This window comes from Alosa pseudoharengus, unplaced genomic scaffold (genome assembly GCF_046254945.1).
Source record: "Alosa pseudoharengus isolate Yale_2024_CS ecotype anadromous, Long Island Sound unplaced genomic scaffold, YU_APseudo_1.1 YU_APseudo_1.1_scf_6, whole genome shotgun sequence".
NCBI classification, from domain to species: Eukaryota; Metazoa; Chordata; class Actinopteri; order Clupeiformes; family Clupeidae; genus Alosa; species Alosa pseudoharengus.
In genome coordinates this window covers 37,306,774-37,326,432 of record NW_027468848.1, presented here as the reverse complement: position 1 = coordinate 37,326,432, position 19,659 = coordinate 37,306,774, and the positions used below count along the sequence as shown (strand labels likewise).

Here is a 19,659-nt window from a genome sequence, read left to right as displayed (position 1 = left end):
AATATTTGTTAATATTCTTACATGGATAATCATCTCATTCCATTATCATAATTTGGCATACTAACATTAAGCATTACACTGTATATTTGTGAGGTAGCTATCCTTAGGTAAACTGTATCAATGTGTTTGAATTTCCCTTTGGGATTATTAAAGTTTCTATCTATCTATCTATCTATCTATCTATCTATCTATCTATATATATCCATCATGGGGTTTCTGAAACATGGAAAACTTTGACAATCATTTAGTAATATGTCCACTGTCGTCCCACTGTGATTAGCTAAAGAGTAGAGTAGCCCTACCATCACAGAGAAGACCAGGGCCACAATGTTGATGGGCCATGCCGGACAGAAGCAGGTGAAGATGGTGAGGAAGATGTAGTTCTTCAGTGGTGGAGGTTCCTGAGATTCTCCTAGTCTGTGGTCTGCAAGTCCACGGTCGGTGCTGCCATGTCCTGCACTCCCACCCAGAGACTGCTTCATCTTCTTCTCTGCCTGCGGAGCTCCCGGGCTCATGGCTGGAGATATCCAAAGGAAAGGAGAGGATCGCTGGTGTATGGATAAGCAGGAATGACCAGTGAAGCCCAGAAGAACCAAACAGACACTGAGTCAGAACAGGCGGCTGGAAAAAGCAACTGGATGAGAGGAGAGAAATAATGAGTGAGTGGGGAGGGAGGAGTGAAACGAGAGAGAGAGGGAGAGAGATAAAGTGAAGAAGAGGAAGAGTGTGGAGTTGAGAGAAAGGAGGGAACAGCAGAGGAGTGTGATGGGAGATGACCTATTTCTTCAAGGGGTGAACCTTACCCCTAGTGTGTGTGTGGGTGGGTGTGTTTGTGTGTGTGTGGGTGTTTGTGTGTGTGTGTGTGTGTGTGTGGTGTGTGTGTGTGTGAGAGAGAGAGAGAGAGAGAGAGAGACCATATAGCCAAAATGAAGTCAGAGAGCATTTTCACTGGACCCTCCAATAGCAGTCAGCAATCAGTTTTCCATTCTTACAATACAAAGCATAGATTGATGTACTAAATCGCTGATCATCGTCTTAAACATAGATGTATTTCATGTAGCCTATTGAAAGTGTGTAAGCCCCAGTAGTTTAATCAGAAACGGCGCCACCTTGTGGAATCTACTGGATAAAGTCATCCTATTGTGGCCTTAGCTTAAAATTCCGTACGCGAAAGGCAGGTAAGTGCTGTTTGATGACAGCGTAAAAAGAAAACCATAACACATCTAATCGTAGTAATTATGTAGGTTACACAGCTATTACATTAAACAGACCTGTTCCAAACTACAGATAACGGTAGCCTTTGTCTCCATATCTGCATAAGGATGATTTGCAGGCCGAGTTGGAAACCAGAGGAAGTCAGTGTGACGATTGCGGTAGGCTACTATAGTTTCAGGTGACTGAGAGGAAACAGGTTATTCGTTGAGTTGTCGCTGCGAGTTCTCAGTCGAGAATGCAAAATATGTTGATTCAGTTTTTCATAATGTAATAGTAACAATGGTCGCATTTAGCGATATTATTCTTCTGTGGGCAGCCCTCTGTCTTCCAGGTAAGTGGACCTGTTGATGACCTTACAAAACTAACGCACTTGACGTGGTAGGCTACTCTGACACTGAAAACTAGCTTGAAAATATCGCCAATGTAGGCAATCAAATGCTTGTGATTAGAAATTAACCTACGGAATACTAACTATTGTGTTTTCTTTCTACAGAGTACGCACAGGGAACCAATGTTACTGCGTGGCAGGTGCCAAACTTGACTGTTACCCAGAACACAAATGCAAGCATCACCTGCCATTTTTGTGCTCCAGAAATCCATTTTAACAATATATGGAGTGGGTATGTGCAATGGGAAAAACACAACAAGCCCTATTTAACCGAGGAGAAGAAATATATTAACCAGTCAAATAATTCACGTGTTTTACCTCTTTACTCATTACAACTGAATGACAGTGGGTGGTATAGGTGTAATGTGTTCTTCATTATCCCAAAGCTCTTGAATGTATCTGCAAACGGAACCTATCTCACAGTGGTTGGTAAGACAAAAAAACAAATTAACCAAATCAATTGCATGCCTTTGACTCAACAAATTTGGCACTTTTACTGCTGCAACATTTGAAATGTTTATTGTATACGCCTATGGCCATAGATCAGGCATATTTGTTTATTACGTCTATCTACTGTATTGTAAACATCCATGTTCATGCCCTTCCATGTTTTTTATCAGATGAACCTGAGATTCTGCCAGTGAATATAGGCCTATGGCTTTCAGTTGGTGGTGTGCTCGTTGTTCTGCTCATCGGAGGAATTGCTCTGGTCTTCAGAAGATTTAAAAGTAATAAACATATATTTTAATCATGATTTCATTGTATAGGCTTTGGTAATATATAATCAATCTGAATATACCCCAGAATGATATGGTGGGAAAAATTATGCATACTTCTGACCCTCACAGGAGATGACCAGCACAAAGAGGAAAGAACAGAAAATGTCCCACAAGTAGGTTTTTATGTAATATCCATCATGTTAGTCTTTTTGTCATCCCAGTTTCAATTGTTAGTAAATAATGCATCACTCAATGAAAAACACACTGTAAAAACTGCTCATCTTATATTAAAATCTAGTTGATATTGTTTTTAGTATAAAGATACTTGCCATTCTCGTGAGATTGTTTTGACTTAATTAATAGCATCCTGTCTTCTTTTAAGATGTCATATCAAGACAAATTTGCTTTACACACTGGTGGCCAAATTTGCTTTGATATGACATCTTAAAATAAGTCAAACTCTTCTTGTACTAAAAGCACTACTAACTAGATTTTTGATCTTAATATAAGATTTATAACACCTGGTTAGATAAGCAGTTTGTAGTGAGTCAAGGCTGACAGTTCAATGGACATTTGGTTTATTATTCCACAAAATGACTTTACTGCAAAAAAAACAAAAAAACAAGATACTTTATTGATCCCCAAGGGGAAACTCAAGCGGGGTCTTATCAAGACAAATTTACTTAACGCACTGTCAGACAAATTTGGTTGTTTTCAGGACGAGTCTTAAACTCTTAAATTAAATCAAATGATTTTAAGTGAAAGCGCTAGGTAAGTCTCTTTATACTGATAACCATATTAACTAGATTTTGTGATCTTGATATAAGATTAAAAACACTTGGTTAGATTTTATTAAATAAACAGTTTTTGCAGTCTATGCCTCATGGCAATTGACCTATTCATGAACATCATTACCCTCGTCCCTGGTAGGCCGTGCGTCCACCTGTGTGTGTTTCCGCTCACAAGTTCAAAAGTACAGGTCCAATGTACTTCAAATTTTGATACAATGAAGAGGGTCAACATATCTTGCTGTATGATCAGGCACAGAATGCCATTTCTGGAGTTTGAACGACTTTGGGTAACATTGTGTGACAGTGCCGAGGGTCTGTAGTCACCTGACTGCTCTTGTTGTTAGGTGTCAACTAGAAAAGAGATGATTCTCTTCTGAGACTAAGTTATTCTTATCTAGGTAACATCCAATATTGTTCATGAATACTACTCTTACAGTAGCCTAACAACTGTTTAAAAATATGTACAGGATGTCCTTCTAGAATCAGCATCCCAGGACACAGAGGAAATTACATATGCTTCGATAAACAAGCAAAGCTTTAACTGTAGAGAAAATAAACAGGTAACCTAAATACATAATCCATATCTACAAAACCATAAAATGATATGACATGGAAAAATTATGTACTGCAATGCTAACTATTGTAATGTGTTGTTCATTCAGAAAATTTCAGAACAAGAAAGGATGGCAAACAGAACAAACGGCCCAGATTCCACTGTGGAGGAGCCAGTGCTCTATTCTCCCATACGCATAAAGACTAGATGAAACATGAACACATGGACATGTAGTAAATGTCTAGTAGCTTAACTAGACACAAATCATTCTAGATTTATGAGTGTGCGCACATCTGCCTGATGGACCGACAGACATTACTGTGGGAGCTGTAGTAGGTGGGCACCAGACTGCTGCATGCAAAGGTGCCCATCTTTCAAAAACCCACACGTGTGACAAGTGCCAAACCACAAGTGAGTTGTTGCATGCAAGTACATGAGTGATTTATTACCTTATATAATCTTATGTGTCTAGTCTGCAAGTCTTGTGACTTAACTTTTCTGCCTATGGACAGCTTTGTTTTTGTTCATCTTCCCTGTTCTCATCAATGTTTAGCATCTTAAATGATGAACAGAGTGTGAACAGGCTTGTGTAGTTCATCGCAGCAATGACAGAAAGAGGTGTGATTTAAAAAAAAAAATAGCCCTCCAGCCTTCAGAGGAGATTGTTATCTGTAAGTCCTTCAGTGGAGAGTTTACAGTAATTCTCAGTTAATCATGCAACACATTGTTTTTTTCAAGGACGTTTGTAAACATTTAATGTCAGAATCTGCCCAAGAGGCATATAAATGTCATGGTGGCACATGGATGTATTGGGAATTTCCAGCTGTCTGAAAGGATATTGTATTATACCTGAAACTGTCGCTGATAGTCTTCCGTCAGAGGGTTCCATCAGACGGTTGACTCATGACTGATTTCACACGTCTTAAATGTCATTCAAATGGAAAGGTCAGGGATGGTAACATTGATTAAATTATTTTATTTAACAAGTATGTTCTTTTAATGTGGCTAACCCTGAAATACTGAGCCTCTAGAGGGACATGACCGAAAAAGAAAGTATTTTTACAATTTACTTTCGAGTTAAACATCCAAGTTCCTTCATGAAACTTATTGGTGCATACCAGAAACCTGATTTTATTGATGTTTAAAAAAAAAAAAATGCACATGGCAGCTGTGACACAAATCATGATTTTAAAAAATGATAGAAAAGTAAAAAAGTGTAAACAAATAAGTTTGCAGGTAAAGCATGACATAAGAAACATAGAAAGCTGAAATCAAAAGTTGAAACATGGTGCTAGCCTGGGAACCAGATGAAGCTGAGAACTCATTACACTTGCTCTAGGAGACCCGACAGGACATCGTCATTGAAACTGATAAGAAATCAGATTTCTGATAAGAAATGTGTTTGATGGCATTTCAAAGTATTTGGTACTAGTTTAAGTTGTTTTTGTTGTTGTTGTGTATAGGCTAACCTTTAAAGAACATCTAGAAATAACAATTGAATGTGATGAAACAGCCACTGATAGAAGATCAAAAAATGATAATGATTTAAAAAGCCTGTTGCCCATTAACCAGCTAGCTCCCAACCGGCTCGTACTGTATTAAATACAATGCAAATCAGTGGAAGAGCACCATGTCTATGCTTATGACAACTCAAATCCTACAGCACGTCTCTTTTGATTCACCCTTTGGAAATCTAAAAAATGATTGTTGAGGGTCCAGACCCCTTCCCAATTGAGTCCAATGTAGTGCAAGACTAGTAGCTGAACTAGACACTTGAGGTGATAATTAGATAATTGAATCCTAGATGCAAAACTGTCTGTGGAGGCTATGACAAAGCTGACCCTAGATTACAGCAAGATGGTGTGTCGCCAAACTGTTAAAAACCCACAAATGTGCAAACGTTACAAGCCATCACTGCGTTGTTCACTGCACATTGTGCATGTGTGTCTGTTATCTTAAACTTGCATATCTTATAGTAGATCATGTGAATGAACTGACTGTATTTTACGTATGTATTTTACCATCCCTGTGGTGAGTGTCTGATTTCCTCTTTTAAGTATGTTGTGATCATGGCTTCCTGTCAATCTTGCAGGCATCACTTCAACTCTAAATCCAAGTGTGTTTTTGAGCAAGCCTGTCTGTTCATTATTAATACCACTGTTACAACCACCACTAAATGGTCTATAAATGTGAACAGCACAATCTGTGGAAATCACTTAAGTTTTGTGTATTACATATTCAAATAAGGGGGGTGTTCCGTTCCAAATACAGCTTCAATAAATTCCTGAAATTGAATTGTATAAAACAGCACATCAAATAAATTGTGTTAATTTTTTCTTGAGTGTCCCTGGGCCCTCACCTGTTGAAAATCAAATGACTAAACTTGACAATTATGTTCTGTATTGCGGCTCAGAGCTGGTTGTAACAGTTTGAATAACTGATCCAAAGTCGTCTTTAGGCTGTTCTTCCATATGCAACATCTCAAGAAATTACTGTACTGAGTTAGCAAGGAAGATTTGCAAGAAGACTGATTTTGCGAGTGTAAACTGAGAGAGAGGTTTTATTGTGTGTTTGCATGTGTGCATGCATTCATGCTTATGTGTGTCTGGAGACTGCTATGAGGCTCAAGGTGCAGAATGTTGTCTTTGACAAACCTACAATGAGGGTGATAAACCACATGGGAGGGTCAATACAGGGAGTTTAATGCATGCTATTCTAGACTATTCTTAGCAGGCCACAGATCTTGTATGACCACACTGCTCAAAGGTTGAAAGATCAGACATGCTAATCTGAACATTGTTTCCCCCTTGCTCTCTATGTAAAAAGCTGCCCATCTTGCTGTAAATGACATATATGCATTCGATTTAGCGTCTGTTACATGCAACTCTATTCACACAGAACTCAATACTGATTGAAACTAAATGTATTAATTGTAATAATTTAGTTATACAGTACAGAATTATAACCCATTGGTTGAGTACTTCTTACAGCAGCTAAACTTCTCAATGTCAAGTACAGGCACATTTATACCCTTATATCTTTTAATTAGGTGCACAACACCTCCAGGAGACTTAGCAGTGGTGTTTGGCATCTCAGACCCCTTCATTCTTATGACAAGTTACAACACATCAGCAACAGATAAACCTCCAGCAATGCTGCAACTTCTCTTCACAACAACCACGAATAGCTGAATAGCACAGCATACCACCAGGTTGTGCAGATATTCACAATTTGCTAGTTGCTCTTAGCATGCCACCTTCAGCCATACTAACAAATAGGATCTATGAAAAATACCACAGTTCTCCTTAAAATGGTGGCCATGTTCATGTGCATGCAGCTCACACAGCAGCGTATGTGCAAGTGCAGCAATCACTGCTTCCTACAAATAGCACATAGGCCTACGTGAGCTTTAAAAATAAGCTAGCTGAGCAACCCTCAGATTGTGACAACTAACCATACTATGGGCTTTTATCATGATCAATAGTGTGTTAATGTTTGTGTGTGTGTGTGTTTGTGTGTGTGTGTGTGTGTGTGCACCATTTCAGTACTTTTACTATGGGAAACATTCAATCTTGTTGGCCAGTGTTGATTACAACAGAAAATCATTGGCACATTAACGCAAGTACTGCAAAAGTGTGATAAAATGTTCCGAAAATGGTAAGGCGTCCAAAAGAGGGACTTTATGAACTACCTATGCTTATGATGCTTCCGGCAAACTGGGCCTTGTTTGTACACTAGTACTTGCCAGAGCTCTGCTTGTACTGCAGGCGTTTTCAAATTACAGGCATGGTGTCGCCGTTTTATACCCACGAGCCGTGTGTGCACAGCACCCCAGTGGTGAGTTTCATGTTGAATGCTTGTCCACCGTTGTCAAGAGGCGCGATGTGATATTAGTGTTCCCATTGGTTAACGTTGTGATATTACTGTTCCTATTGGTTAATGTTGTGTGTCCTCGACTGAAAGAGACCGCGTGGTTATGAATATAACCAATATAGGCTATGGGTAGCAACCAATGTATTTGTTTTTTATTGACCTTGTTTTTGGCTACCACAACTTGTTTGAGAACACATGGATACATGTTTGACTATGACTTACTGTAAATAACGCCATTCATAATGGTCTTTAGCCTGTCCCTCAATATACAGAACTTTTGACTTTGTTTGTTTGGTTGATGATTGTTTTTACCCTCACACTCTTTTTTAGCTCTTTGACTTCAGATTTTCAGACAGGGTAGTAGAGGGTCGTTACAGTATATACTCCAGTCATCCTATGTGATCATCCAAATCTGGAGTCACTTTTGTTAAACATGATCAATAGTGCATATTGCTGTCTGCAGTTGCAATTGGTTTTCCCATATTGGGGTGTAATTTCCTTTAATGTAACATATTTTTATGGATGCCAAGTACTTCAGTTGAAAGAGTGGTGAATTCAGGTTAAAGTTATTATGTGGGTGATTGCGTGACTGATTGTGCATGCGTGTGTGTGTGTGTGTGTGTGTGTGTGTGTGTGTGTGTGTGTGTGTGTGTGTGAGAGAGAGAGAGAGAGGGCAATAGAAATAGAAGAGAAGGGATGGGGGGTACTGTTGGTATAAGATCATCTATCTTGAACTAACTGTCAAGAGGCTGGTAAGAGGGTGAAGGTGCAACATGAAGACAGACGTATTTGAAGAACCCACACTGAAGGCACCAAACCACACAGGAGGGCCATAGTGCCACTGCAGGGGCTTTCATGCAGGACTGTATCTAGTCCTATAGGCCACAGGTCATGGCACTGGGTTTATGTCAGTTGAACAACCACTACTCGGAGGCTGAAAAATCAGATATACTACAGTATAAGCAACAGTGCTATGATGCATATTGTGTCTTTTCTTTGCTCTATATTTAAGATTTTTAAATGACAAAGAGGACCCTGAAATACGGAAAGTACATAGAGAAATATTCTGCACTGGCCCCAGCCATGGCACGACTGGCTGGGGCACCTGCACCGTACGCCGGCGACCCGGTTCGATTCCCGCCCCGTGGTCCTTTCTGGATCCCACCGCCGACTCTCTCTCCCGCTCACTTCCTGTCATTCTCCACTCTTCTGTCATTAAAGGCATAAAAAGGCCAAAAAAAAAATATTCTGCACTGTCATCCCACTGTGCTAGCTAAATCCACATGAACAGTAGCCCTAGCATCATAGAGAGGACCAGGGCCACAATGTTGATGGGCCATGCCGGACAGAGAGAGAGGAGTAGTTCGCACACTGCAATAATTGACTTAAACAAAGTCTACCAAAAGAGTTTTTCCATTTAATTTTAAGAGCAAGAGCAGACGTTTCAGCCGTCCGGCTATTCTCAATGCTCACAGTGAATCAACTGCAGACATGCAATTAACAAGTACCCAGTTGGGTTAAGGGCAATCAAGAGACAGGTGTGGTGGGAGGGGCTTTAGGCCAGACCCAGACAACAAATATAAATGCATTTCTTTTTGTTACAACACTTGTAGACATTCATTTTAAAGAGTTAATGAGATAAAAGTTTTACAAAAAGCATGATAGATTTAAGTCCTCGTTCATCCCTTTTGGACAGAGGCTACCAAGTTCAGAAATCCAGAAACATTCTCTCTGAAGCAGTGTTTTATCCAAGTCTCCGCCTCTCCTTTTAGGCAAGATCCTTTCCACACCCAGAAACCATGCCGGACAGAAGCAGGTGAAGATGGTGAGGAAGATGTAGTTCACGTAGTGCCATGTCCTGCACTCCCACCCAGAGACTGCTTCATCTTCTTCTCCGCCTGCGGAGCTCCCGGGCTCATGGCTGGAGATATCCAAAGGAAAGGAGAGGATCGCTGGTGTATGGATAAGCAGGAATGACCAGTGAAGCCCAGAAGAACCAAACAGACACTGAGTCAGAACAGGCGGCTGGAAAAAGAAACTGGATGAGAGGAGAGGAATAATGAGTGAGTGGGGAGGGAGGAGTGAAACGAGAGAGAGAGGGAGAGAGATAAAGTGAAGAAGGGGAAGAGTGTGGAGTTGAGAGAAAGGAGGGAACAGCAGAGGAGTGTGATGGGAGATGACCTATTTCTTCAAGGGGTGGACCTTACCCCTAGTGTGTGTGTGGGTGGGTGTTTGTGTGTGTGTGTGTGTGTGTGTGAGAGAGAGAGAGACCATATAGCCAAAATGAAGTCAGAGAGCATTTTCACTGGACCCTTCAATAGCAGTCAGCAATCAGTTTTCCATTCTTACAATACAAAGCATAGATTGATGTATTAAATCACTGATCATCGTCTTAACATAAACATAGATGTATTTCATGTAGCCTATTGAAAGTAAGTGTGTAAGCCCCAGTAGTTTAATCAGAAACGGCGCCACCTTGTGGAATCTACTGGATGAAGTCATCCTATTGTGGCCTTAGCTTAGAATTCCGTGCGCGAAAGGCAGGTAAGTAAAAAGAAAACCATAACACATCTAATCGTCGTAATTATGTAGGTTACACAGCTATTACATTAAACAAACCTGTTCCAAACTACAGATGACTGTAGCCTATTTGATAGGTCGTATACAAACATTTGTCTCCATATCTGCATAAGGATGATTTGCAGGGCGAGTTGGAAACCAGAGGAAGTCAGTGTGACGATTGCGGTAGGCTACTATAGTTTCAGGTGACTGAGAGGAAACAGGTTATTCGTTGAGTTGTCGCTGCGAGTTCTCAGTCGAGAATGCAAAATATGTTGATTCAGTTTTTCATAATGTAATAGTAACAATGGTCGCATTTAGCGATATTATTCTTCTGTGGGCAGCCCTCTGTCTTCCAGGTAAGTGGACCTGTTGATGACCTTACAAAACTAACGCACTTGACGTGGTAGGCTACTCTTACACTGAAAACTAGCTTGAAAATATCGCCAATGTAGGCAATCAAATGCTTGTGATTAGAAATTAACCTACGGAATACTAACTATTGTGTTTTCTTTCTACAGAGTACGCACAGGGAACCAATGTTATTGCGTGGCAGGTTCCAAACTTGACTGTTACCCAGAACACAAATGCAAGCATCACCTGCCATTTTTGTGCTCCAGAAATCCATTTTAACAATATATGGAGTGGGTATGTGCAATGGGAAAAACACAACAAACCCTATTTAACCGAGGAGAAGAAATATATTAACCAGTCAAATAATTCACGTGTTTTACCTCTTTACTCATTACAACTGAATGACAGTGGGTGGTATAGGTGTAATGTGTTCTTCATTATCCCAAAGCTCTTGAATGTATCTGCAAACGGAACCTATCTCACAGTGGTTGGTAAGACAAAAAAACAAATGAACCAAATCAATTGCATGCCTTTGACTCAACAAATTTGGCACTTTTACTGCTGCAACATTTGAAATGTTTATTGTATACGCCTATGGCCATAGATCAGACATATTTGTTTATTACGTCTATCTACTGTATTGTAAACATCCATGTTCATACCCTTCCATGTTTTTTATCAGATGAACCTGAGATTCTGCCAGTGAATATAGGCCTATGGCTTTCAGTTGGTGGTGTGCTCGTTGTTCTGCTCATCGGAGGAATTGCTCTGGTCTTCAGAAGATTTAAAAGTAATAAACATATATTTTAATCATGATTTCATTGTATAGGCTTTGGTAATAGATAATCAATCTGAATATACCCCAGAATGATATGGTGGGAAAAATTATGCATACTTCTGACCCTCACAGGAGATGACCAGCACAAAGAGGAAAGAACAGAAAATGTCCCACAAGTAGGTTTTTATGTAATATCCATCATGTTTGTCTTTTTGTCATCCCAGTTTTAATTGTTAGTTACATTTCAGCTGAATTCCACAAAATATGCATATTTTTAGAGTTCCTAAAACATAAATAATGCATCACTCAATGAAAAACACACTGTAAAAACTGCTCATCTTATATTAAAATCTAGTTGATATTGTTTTTAGTATAAAGATACTTGCCATTCTTGTGAGATTGTTTTGACTTAATTAATAGCATCCTGTCTTCTTTTAAGATGTCATATCAAGACAAATTTGCTTTACACACTGGTGGCCAAATTTGCTTTGATATGACATCTTAAAATAAGTCAAACTCTTCTTGTACTAAAAGCACTACCAACTGATGTTTGATCTTAATATAAGACCTGGTTAGATAAGCAGTTTGTAGTGTATAGCTGAGTCTTGATATACGATTAACAACACTTTGTTAGATTTTATTAGATAAGCAGTTTTTGCAGTGTGCCTCATGGCAATTGGCCACTTAATGGATATACATTTATTTTTTAAAACCCACAAAATATGTCAAAATAACCACCTTTTGGTCCAGCATTTTCTATTTGTAAGCACTGTTAGGTGTTTTTGTGTTTGGCTTATATGTTTGACAGGGCCTAGTGTCTGCAGTCGCCTGACTGCTAGGCGTCAACTAGAAAATAAATTATTCTCCTATAAAACTATTAAGAATTATTCTTATTTAGGTAATATCTAATATTGTTGATAAATACTACTGCTAACACCTGGTAAAACAATTTCAGGTTATTCCTCAAGAATTAGCATCCGAGGACACAGAGGAAATTACATATGCTGTGATAAACAATCATACGTTCAGCTGTAGAGAAAATCAACAGGTAATCTAAACACATAATCCATATCTTCAAAAACATGAAATTATATGGCAATGAAAAATGGCGTACTGTACAGTATTAACTCAAATAATGTGTTGTTCATTTAGAAAATTCCAGAACCAGAAAGGATGAGAAGTGGAACACATGGACTAGATACCACTGTGGTCTATTCTGCCATACAAATAAGACATATGGACTAGGTGAAACATGAGCAATGCCTATCACTGGTTCCTGCTATCATACAAGCATCATGTAGGCCAAAATCAACTTTCAAAATAAGATAGCTGAGCAACCCTTCACCTACTTACGATACTATGCATATATGAGGAATGTGTGTGCGTGCGTGTGTGTGCAAGCTTCTGTGCATGTGGCTGCAAGTGTGTTTATGGGCCCTATCGTGCATCGTCACTCGTCAAAAGTCTATTCAAATTTAGTAGGATGTCCAGTTCACAATGGGAGGGGTTTCGTTCTCAAAAGTGGAGCGCATGGCGTAACAAGGTGTTCCTAGGTCTTTTAATCAGTCATATGGGTGTGTTTGGGGCGTAACATCATTTTAAACCAATGAGAATGACATCTGTCATTCCCTTTAACGGCGCAACGCGCGATATGTCAAATAAATGCATCGGTATTTTGGCATTCAACGGCGCATTTGAAGGAGGCTGCTTGCGAGACTGTATGGAATAGTCATTCTTAAACCATGCTTTACTAAAACCTAGCATAGCCTTCACGCATTTGCACTCGTCTATTATTTGAACTCATTGGCAAAGTGAAACTAACTTCACCAAGGAGTCAGTCAACGACAAGACAGTTATATGCAGTTACTTTCACTATTGACTGACAATGGTTTACCATCGAAAACATAGGCTGGAAAAAGCAACACTTACCCTAATGTTGCTCAAATGACTGAATAAAACAACATTTATCCTGCAGAGGAGTTGCTTATATCTCGTGACAGTGCGTCTTCAGCTGTGCTCCATACGTGTCTCTCGCCTCTCCCCTAATCACTTTTAACCGTCATTACCAATTTGCAAATGATGGTGAATAACTACTCATCATGAGATGTACACAGTATTTCGTAATATCTTTATTCTAATTATGTTTCCCATTGTAATCGTGCAATTTAATGCTTTGCATGGACGTGCGCTGGTGTGCGTTCATGAATGATAGAAGGATGGTGCGTGCACCTGCCAATATGACTGTTGACATGCGCTCTTAAAATAGCATATGAACAACTCGCCATTGACTTCTGACCAGGTTTAGGTGGTGTATGATAGCGATTTTTAGACAATGCGCGAGTCCCCTCCCTAGGTTGTTAATTGCCACACCCCTGGGCGCAATGCTTAAAAAATAAACGTGCAAAATACCGAATTCAACTTTCCGCGGGTGAATAACGAGTATTACGCCATGCGCTGGTGACCCAAAATACAGCCCCCTATGTGTTTGTAAAAGGGGAGTGATAATAACATGATAATAATGGTTAATGTCTTGGCTGTAGTGTGCTGGTGGCATGTTGTTTTGCTATAGCTACGGTGATAGCATGTTTCCTCCCCCATCCACACCTTGTGTAATTAATGTGTAAACACCTGTTCAAAGTATTACAGTACAGTGTACTTATCCATTCTGAAAGGATAAATGTTACCTGTAGACCAAAAGACATGTGAACTTTATAGCACCACATGCTTCCAACTTTGACAACTGACTAAAGGTAATGTGATAGCTCTGGGTATTTGGCTAAATAGAAATAAATTGACTGGCATCTTTATAATACACAACAGACAATATGCATCCAAAATACCAAGTGACAGAAACCTGAACTTTGCTGAGATAATAGTCAACAGTTTACATGTGCATGTGATAGTTTCATTCTTAATGTACACTACCAGTCAAAAATTTGGACACACCAACTCTCAAATGTATGTTTTTTTCTTCATCTTTATCTTTATTTATCTGAGTAGGTGGTTATTATTATGAAATAGCTCACATGGATTAATTTGGTAAGCGCTCGCCCCCCGATCCGAGGTACTGCTGTTTGCGGGTTCGAGTCCGGGCGTGTGCAGGGCTGAATCCCGCAGGTTCAACACAACGCAGGTTACATAAGCAAGCAAAAAGTGTAAATAAAGCTATATAGCCCAAAGACCAGAAATTCTGTGTGTTTCTGCATGAATGTGTGAAAGGACACAAGTGACTTATCAAACATGGAATAAAAGCAAAGAAGCAGTTGATGGGTCCTAGCAAGGATCACTTCTCTTCATCGTGACCTTGCATGGCTCTGGTTGGTACAGCTCACCCACTCATTCACACACCAACATTGTGTGTTTCTGCAACTTGGGTCACTTTTGATGCCCTTAAACATGACAAAATCAACCCCTATAAAAATCATCTTAACCATCACAATCTGTAAAACATGTTCACATGTACACACAATTGCATAAAGTCATTAAGATTTTTAAATGTGGAACAAGTTTATTTTCAATGTTTATCTTCAATGGGTTTATCATTAGTTTCAACCAAAGGTCATTACCACAACATGTCCTTACCGCAACAATTTGTACATATATGAATACTATATATACCAATTTTACCTAAGGCTGCTGCGGTATATTATATTTTTGCTAATACGGCAGATAATGGTAGCTAACAAGGTTTGTTATGTTAGTTTCAGTGTCACCACATCATACACATGAATCTAACAGTAATATAAACTTATTTTTAAAAAGTATTTCAAAATATACAATCACTAAGTGTTACGGTAAGGACCCATAATTAATACATGGTTATAATGCTTTCTCTGACATTTGAGTCACTTGGTATGGTTGGTAAGCACATGTGTGCTCATTCGTTAATTTATGTTGCCTTAGAAACTAGATTTGTTTTGCTTTGTAAAATACATTCAATATGAGTTTAGTTCATAGTTGCGGTAAGGACCCAAAAGTAAGGGACAGGTGTGTTTTGATTTAAAAAAAAATCATATTAATGATGAGTAGGCCTAATGAAAACAATATTTGAATATGATCTAGAGTAGCCTAGTCTGTGAAACACTTTCATTTGAAATAATGTAATTTTGCAATTGAATTAGCTTGTTTTAGGTCTTTCAATACTGAGACCTCAGGTGAGGGACATGTAGGGCCTACAAAAGTGGTATTTGGACCCCTAAATGCTTTAAAAATTGTATCAAATAACATTTTATTTATATCATAATTTAAGACAAGATGTAGGCTATAATAGCACAGTGTATATATTTATCAAGCATCATATGACAATTTTTGAAAGAAATCCAAAATTTTAGTAGGCTTACAAGGCACAAGGACATCAAAGTGCCCATAGCTGCAGAAACACCCGTTAAAACTCAACTTGAACATCACAGAGGAGACAAATCCACAAAGACCTAAAGATACACAAATATACTCTTTTTTTGATGCAGTAATTGAAAAGGCTGACAATATGTCTAATAGAGGTCTGCAGAGGACTAGCTTGACAACAACAACACCAACTTTGAAACTGCTGTCTGAATGAGACAAAAGTTGAGCCCGTAAGCATGACAAGAATGAGTAAACTACCACTGCATTGTTACTGGGTATTTGTGCAAGAGTGCATGGCTAACTACCTCCGTCTTTTACCCTATGTATCTTAGGTCATGTGATTGACATTTTCTATTTTTGCTTAATCATTAGGCAAAATAAAACTAGCGGAAAGTCTGGCTGACACACGGATACTGTGGTAGTTTCAGGTCTCTAAAAGGAAGCTGCTTTGTCTTAGTCGATGACGGAAGGCTCCTACATCAGAGAAGTTACGGAGTTCATTTTTTACACGTCTCAAATGCACGTGGAATGAAATGGTGATCTGGTTTGGTAAATTCATGAAATGACTTCATTCGGAGCTTTAGTTTTACTCTGGGGAACCTTCCATCTTTTTGGTAAGTGCTGATTTGTTGACTAACACTGATAAGTCTACTGTGAATGTGTGATGAAACGGACTTCTTTTATTGATGATTACCCTTTCTGCTACCCTTTCTTTCAGGGTATGCCAGTGAAATTTCGGTTTGGCAGACCCCAAAGGATCTAAATGTTATGGAGGGCGCAGACGCGATAATCACCTGTCATTTTGTCACAGATGAAGACAGCATTAAAAAGCTTTTTATAAGTTGGAAAAAAGATAATGAAACCAATTATTATTTCCAACAGATTCAGTCAAATATGTCTTGCAGTTTATGCAATAGTGTTCTGCAGTTTAAATCATTACTGCAAAACCAGAGCGGGTTGTACAGGTGTAACGTGAAAATGGAAATACCTATGCTCCAGGAGGGTCATGGAAATGGCACCTATGTGTACGTCACTGGTAAGGCACTTCATTTCTCAGACAGGGCTCTGGCCCCTGCTTAAAAGTATTAAGTATTATTAAAGTCAAACCAGACACTGCTATTGAAAGTAATACATTATGTCCAAGTTGTGTATAGTGGGTTTTTATAGGTTACTACAACCCCATATCAGAAAAATGCAAATAAAAACAGAATGTGATCATCTACAAATCTTGTAAACCCATATAGCTGCAAAAGGGGCATAGACAGCACATCAAATGTTGAAAATGATAAATTTGACTATTTCATGGAAAATACAGGCTATGTTCATTTTAAATTTTGTAAAAAAAAAAAAAAAAGTTGGGACAGGGGCAAGTTTACCACTGTGCTAAGTGACCCCAAACTTTTGAATGGCAGTGCATTTAGGAACTGAGGAGACCAGTTGTTAGACTTTTGAAAATTAAACATTCTCCCATTCTTGCCTGATATAGGTTTTCAACTGCTCAGCAGTCTGAAGTCTTAATCATGTTTTTCATTCCATGATGCACCCAATTTCACAGATCTGGACTGGAGACTCTTCCATTATGGAGAAACACTGCTTATTATGTTCAGAATTAATTTGCCATTATTTTCCTGAAATATTCAAGGTCTTCCCTGAAAAAGACATTATCTGGATGGTAGTACAGTATGTTGCAGAACCTGCGTACATAAATGCTGGGTTTTGAACTGAGCACTATAACAAGTTGGATAAGCTAGATAGCGTGATAGTCCCTCTCATCTTTAGCCCAGAGGAGTCCATGATTTCCACCAACCCACAGGACCTTTTCCCACTTTACCCCAGTCCATTATTAAATGAGCTCAGGCCCAGAAAAGAAAGAGGCAATTCTGTATCATGTCTAAATATAATTTATTCTTTTGTATGGTAAAGTTTTTACCATTTACACTAGCATTTGTGATCTGAGTATCAAACTGTGCTCATAGACAATGGTTATCGGAAGTTTTCCTGAGCCCATACAATGATTTTCTTTACAGAAACAGGTCTGGTTTTGCATTTGATATGCTGTGTCCTTTTTACAGCTAAATATAGGTTTATGAGATTTGCAGATTATCACACTCTGTTTTTATTAATATTTTACACAAGGTCCCAACTTTTTCTGATTTGGGGTTGTAATTGTATAAAAGACTAAGGGTTTCCTCTTCATGTTTTCAACAGGTAGATCTGAGGGACCTGGAGTGGTGCCAGTGAATGTCTGGATATTGGCCTTTTGTGTGCTTTTCCTTCTGATTATCTTTGTAATCTCTGCCATGGTCTTCAGAAGATGTAAAACTAATCGTAAGTCATTTATCATAAGTCTGTTAGCAATCCCAACATTTATTGATACCTTTATTTCACATATCAGTAATCAATGATATTATTTGACAAAACCTGTATATTTCTGGTCCTCACAGGAGACAATCAAGACAGACAAGACGGAGTAGGAAATGACCCACAAGTAGGTTTTTATATTATATCTTGCTGGTTTAAATAAATTAATTATGTTGGATTCTTATTTCCTTTGAGCCAAACTTGTTTAAGAAAGTAACATAAGTAACTCATCACCCAGTATAGCCTGTTCATGTTTAACCACTGTATTGGATGTACATTTATATTTCAAACCCACAAAATATGTCCAAATAAAAAAATAGCCATTTTTATAGAAATGTTAAGAATTCTAAAAACAAAAAATACTTACAGGTTGTCCCTCAAGAATCAGCATCCCAGGACACAGATGAAATAACATATGCCTCAGTCAACACTCAAAAGTTATTTTTTAGAGAAAATCAACAGGTAACTTGATTTTCACACGTGACACATAATCCAGATAACTAGAAGATCATATCCGATGGAAATGCATACATAATTGGCCAATACAAATAAATAATGGTATACTGTACAATTATTTAATTTTGTGATTGAAAACACAATTTGTTTTTCATTTAGAAACGTCCAGGAAGTTTGAAAAGTCAAACACAGGGTATGAATTCTACTGAGGAGGAGCCAGTGGTCTATTCTGTCATACAAAGAAAACATGTGGACTAGCTCAAAAAGGGACACATGGACAGGGCATGCAAGTCTAGGAGCTTAACTAGACACATTCAAATTTTCAGGCTGAATAATAATAATGATAAAAAAAAAAACATTTCAGCATGCTTGTTGGTGTGTGTGTTTGTGAATCTCTTTGTGTGTGTGTGTGTGTGTGTGTGTGTGTGTGTGTGTGTGTGTGTGTGTGAGAGAGAGAGAGAGAGAGAGAGAGAGAGAAAGAATTCTGCCAATTTAAAAATTTTTATAAAAAATGAGTGCCATACAAGTTGTTGCATTCTTTAGTGCAAATAAGTAGGCTACACAAGTGACAGATTAACTTATACAACTTTATGTGTGTAGTAGTTCATAAACCTTCTGATTTAACTTCTCTGCCCATGGACAACTTTGTGTTTGTTTATCTTCCCTGTTCTTATCAACTTTTAGTAGGTTACTGTAAATTATGAGCATTATAGAATGTAAACCTGTCTAGGTAGTTCATCTCTGCAATGTCAGAAAGAGGTGTCTACTAATATAGTACATATTAGTGATATAATGTCTCCAAATAATAAAAAATAATAATAACAAAGTTTCGCCTAGGGCTTCATCACAGTCAGGGCAGGCCCTGTTTTGATATATAATTACGGTAACACTTTACTTGACGGGTGAGTTCATAACACATTCATAGCAGAGCTTAAACTGCACATAAAGCATGAAAGGTTTGGTATGAATGTTGAGTCATGAGTCATGAAACAGTCATGAATGCTTTATGTGCAGTTTATGACAGCTGCTATGAATGTGTTATGAACTCACCCGTCAAGTAAAGTGTTGTACTTGTGGTGCAATACTGGCTGAATTAGACACTTGAGATGATTATTAATCCAGGATGCAAAACTGTCTGTGGAACCTATGTCAAAGTGAACACTAGACTACAGAAAGACAGACAGTGTGGCGCCTCTCTTTCAAAAACCCACAAGTGCAACAAAAGTGGCAAACCATCACTGTGTTGTTTACAGCACATCCGGCATGTT

At 38.6% G+C, this 19,659-nt stretch overlaps 3 protein-coding genes across 8 annotated transcripts in view; 2 read left to right on the top strand and 1 right to left on the bottom strand.

The window, feature by feature from the left end:
- LOC143105688 (transmembrane protein 233-like) overlaps positions 1-1,253 on the bottom strand; it is a 9,515-nt gene extending 8,262 nt beyond the window's left edge. The window contains exon 1 of the mRNA XM_076269764.1: positions 303-1,253. Within this exon, the coding sequence (XP_076125879.1) occupies positions 303-515 (213 nt within the window). The 5' untranslated portion in view covers positions 516-1,253. The remainder of the gene's footprint in view (positions 1-302) is intronic.
- A 144-nt stretch (positions 1,254-1,397) lies between these two features.
- On the top strand, positions 1,398-12,828 carry LOC143105687 (uncharacterized). Of its 6 annotated transcripts, none has more exons than XM_076269762.1 (7): positions 1,405-1,546; positions 1,709-1,835; positions 1,990-2,032; positions 2,224-2,331; positions 2,452-2,495; positions 3,581-3,673; positions 3,776-6,001. In XM_076269762.1, the coding sequence occupies exons 2-7, from the start codon at positions 1,827-1,829 to the stop codon at positions 3,875-3,877; spliced, it is 399 nt and encodes a 132-aa protein (XP_076125877.1). In that variant the 5' UTR covers positions 1,405-1,546; positions 1,709-1,826; the 3' UTR covers positions 3,878-6,001. The 6 variants fall into 6 exon arrangements, with proteins under 6 accessions (XP_076125873.1, XP_076125872.1, XP_076125877.1 ...); XM_076269761.1 differs by lacking the exons at positions 1,405-1,546; positions 1,709-1,835; positions 1,990-2,032; ... (2 more) ...; positions 3,581-3,673; positions 3,776-6,001 and adding exons at positions 9,410-9,602; positions 10,620-10,742; positions 10,901-10,943; ... (2 more) ...; positions 12,186-12,278; positions 12,383-12,828; XM_076269760.1 differs by lacking the exons at positions 1,405-1,546; positions 1,709-1,835; positions 1,990-2,032; ... (2 more) ...; positions 3,581-3,673; positions 3,776-6,001 and adding exons at positions 9,953-10,457; positions 10,620-10,742; positions 10,901-10,943; ... (2 more) ...; positions 12,186-12,278; positions 12,383-12,828.
- Positions 12,829-15,707: 2,879 nt separating this feature from the next.
- On the top strand, positions 15,708-19,009 carry LOC143106110 (uncharacterized). The gene is made up of 6 exons (XM_076270295.1): positions 15,708-16,188; positions 16,293-16,610; positions 17,783-17,902; positions 18,019-18,062; positions 18,305-18,397; positions 18,551-19,009. Exons 1-6 carry the CDS (start codon positions 16,137-16,139, stop codon positions 18,647-18,649), a joined length of 726 nt encoding a protein of 241 aa, XP_076126410.1. The 5' UTR covers positions 15,708-16,136; the 3' UTR covers positions 18,650-19,009.
- The last annotated feature ends 650 nt before the right edge of the window (positions 19,010-19,659 follow it).

What these genes read in the sequence shown, in the direction of transcription:
- LOC143106110 (XM_076270295.1), top strand. Translation starts at nt 16,137, where the DNA reads ATGACTTCATTCGGAGCTTTAGTTTTACTCTGGGGAACCTTCCATCTT. An exon ending in GGGAACCTTCCATCTTTTTG is followed by an intron (nt 16,189 to 16,292) that starts GTAAGTGCTGAT and finishes CCTTTCTTTCAG; the next exon opens with GGTATGCCAGTGAAATTTCG. An exon ending in GAGTAGGAAATGACCCACAA is followed by an intron (nt 18,063 to 18,304) that starts GTAGGTTTTTAT and finishes AAATACTTACAG; the next exon opens with GTTGTCCCTCAAGAATCAGC.
- LOC143105687 (XM_076269757.1), top strand. Translation starts at nt 1,495, where the DNA reads ATGGTCGCATTTAGCGATATTATTCTTCTGTGGGCAGCCCTCTGTCTT. An exon ending in GGCAGCCCTCTGTCTTCCAG is followed by an intron (nt 1,547 to 1,708) that starts GTAAGTGGACCT and finishes TTCTTTCTACAG; the next exon opens with AGTACGCACAGGGAACCAAT. An exon ending in GAACAGAAAATGTCCCACAA is followed by an intron (nt 2,496 to 3,580) that starts GTAGGTTTTTAT and finishes AAATATGTACAG; the next exon opens with GATGTCCTTCTAGAATCAGC.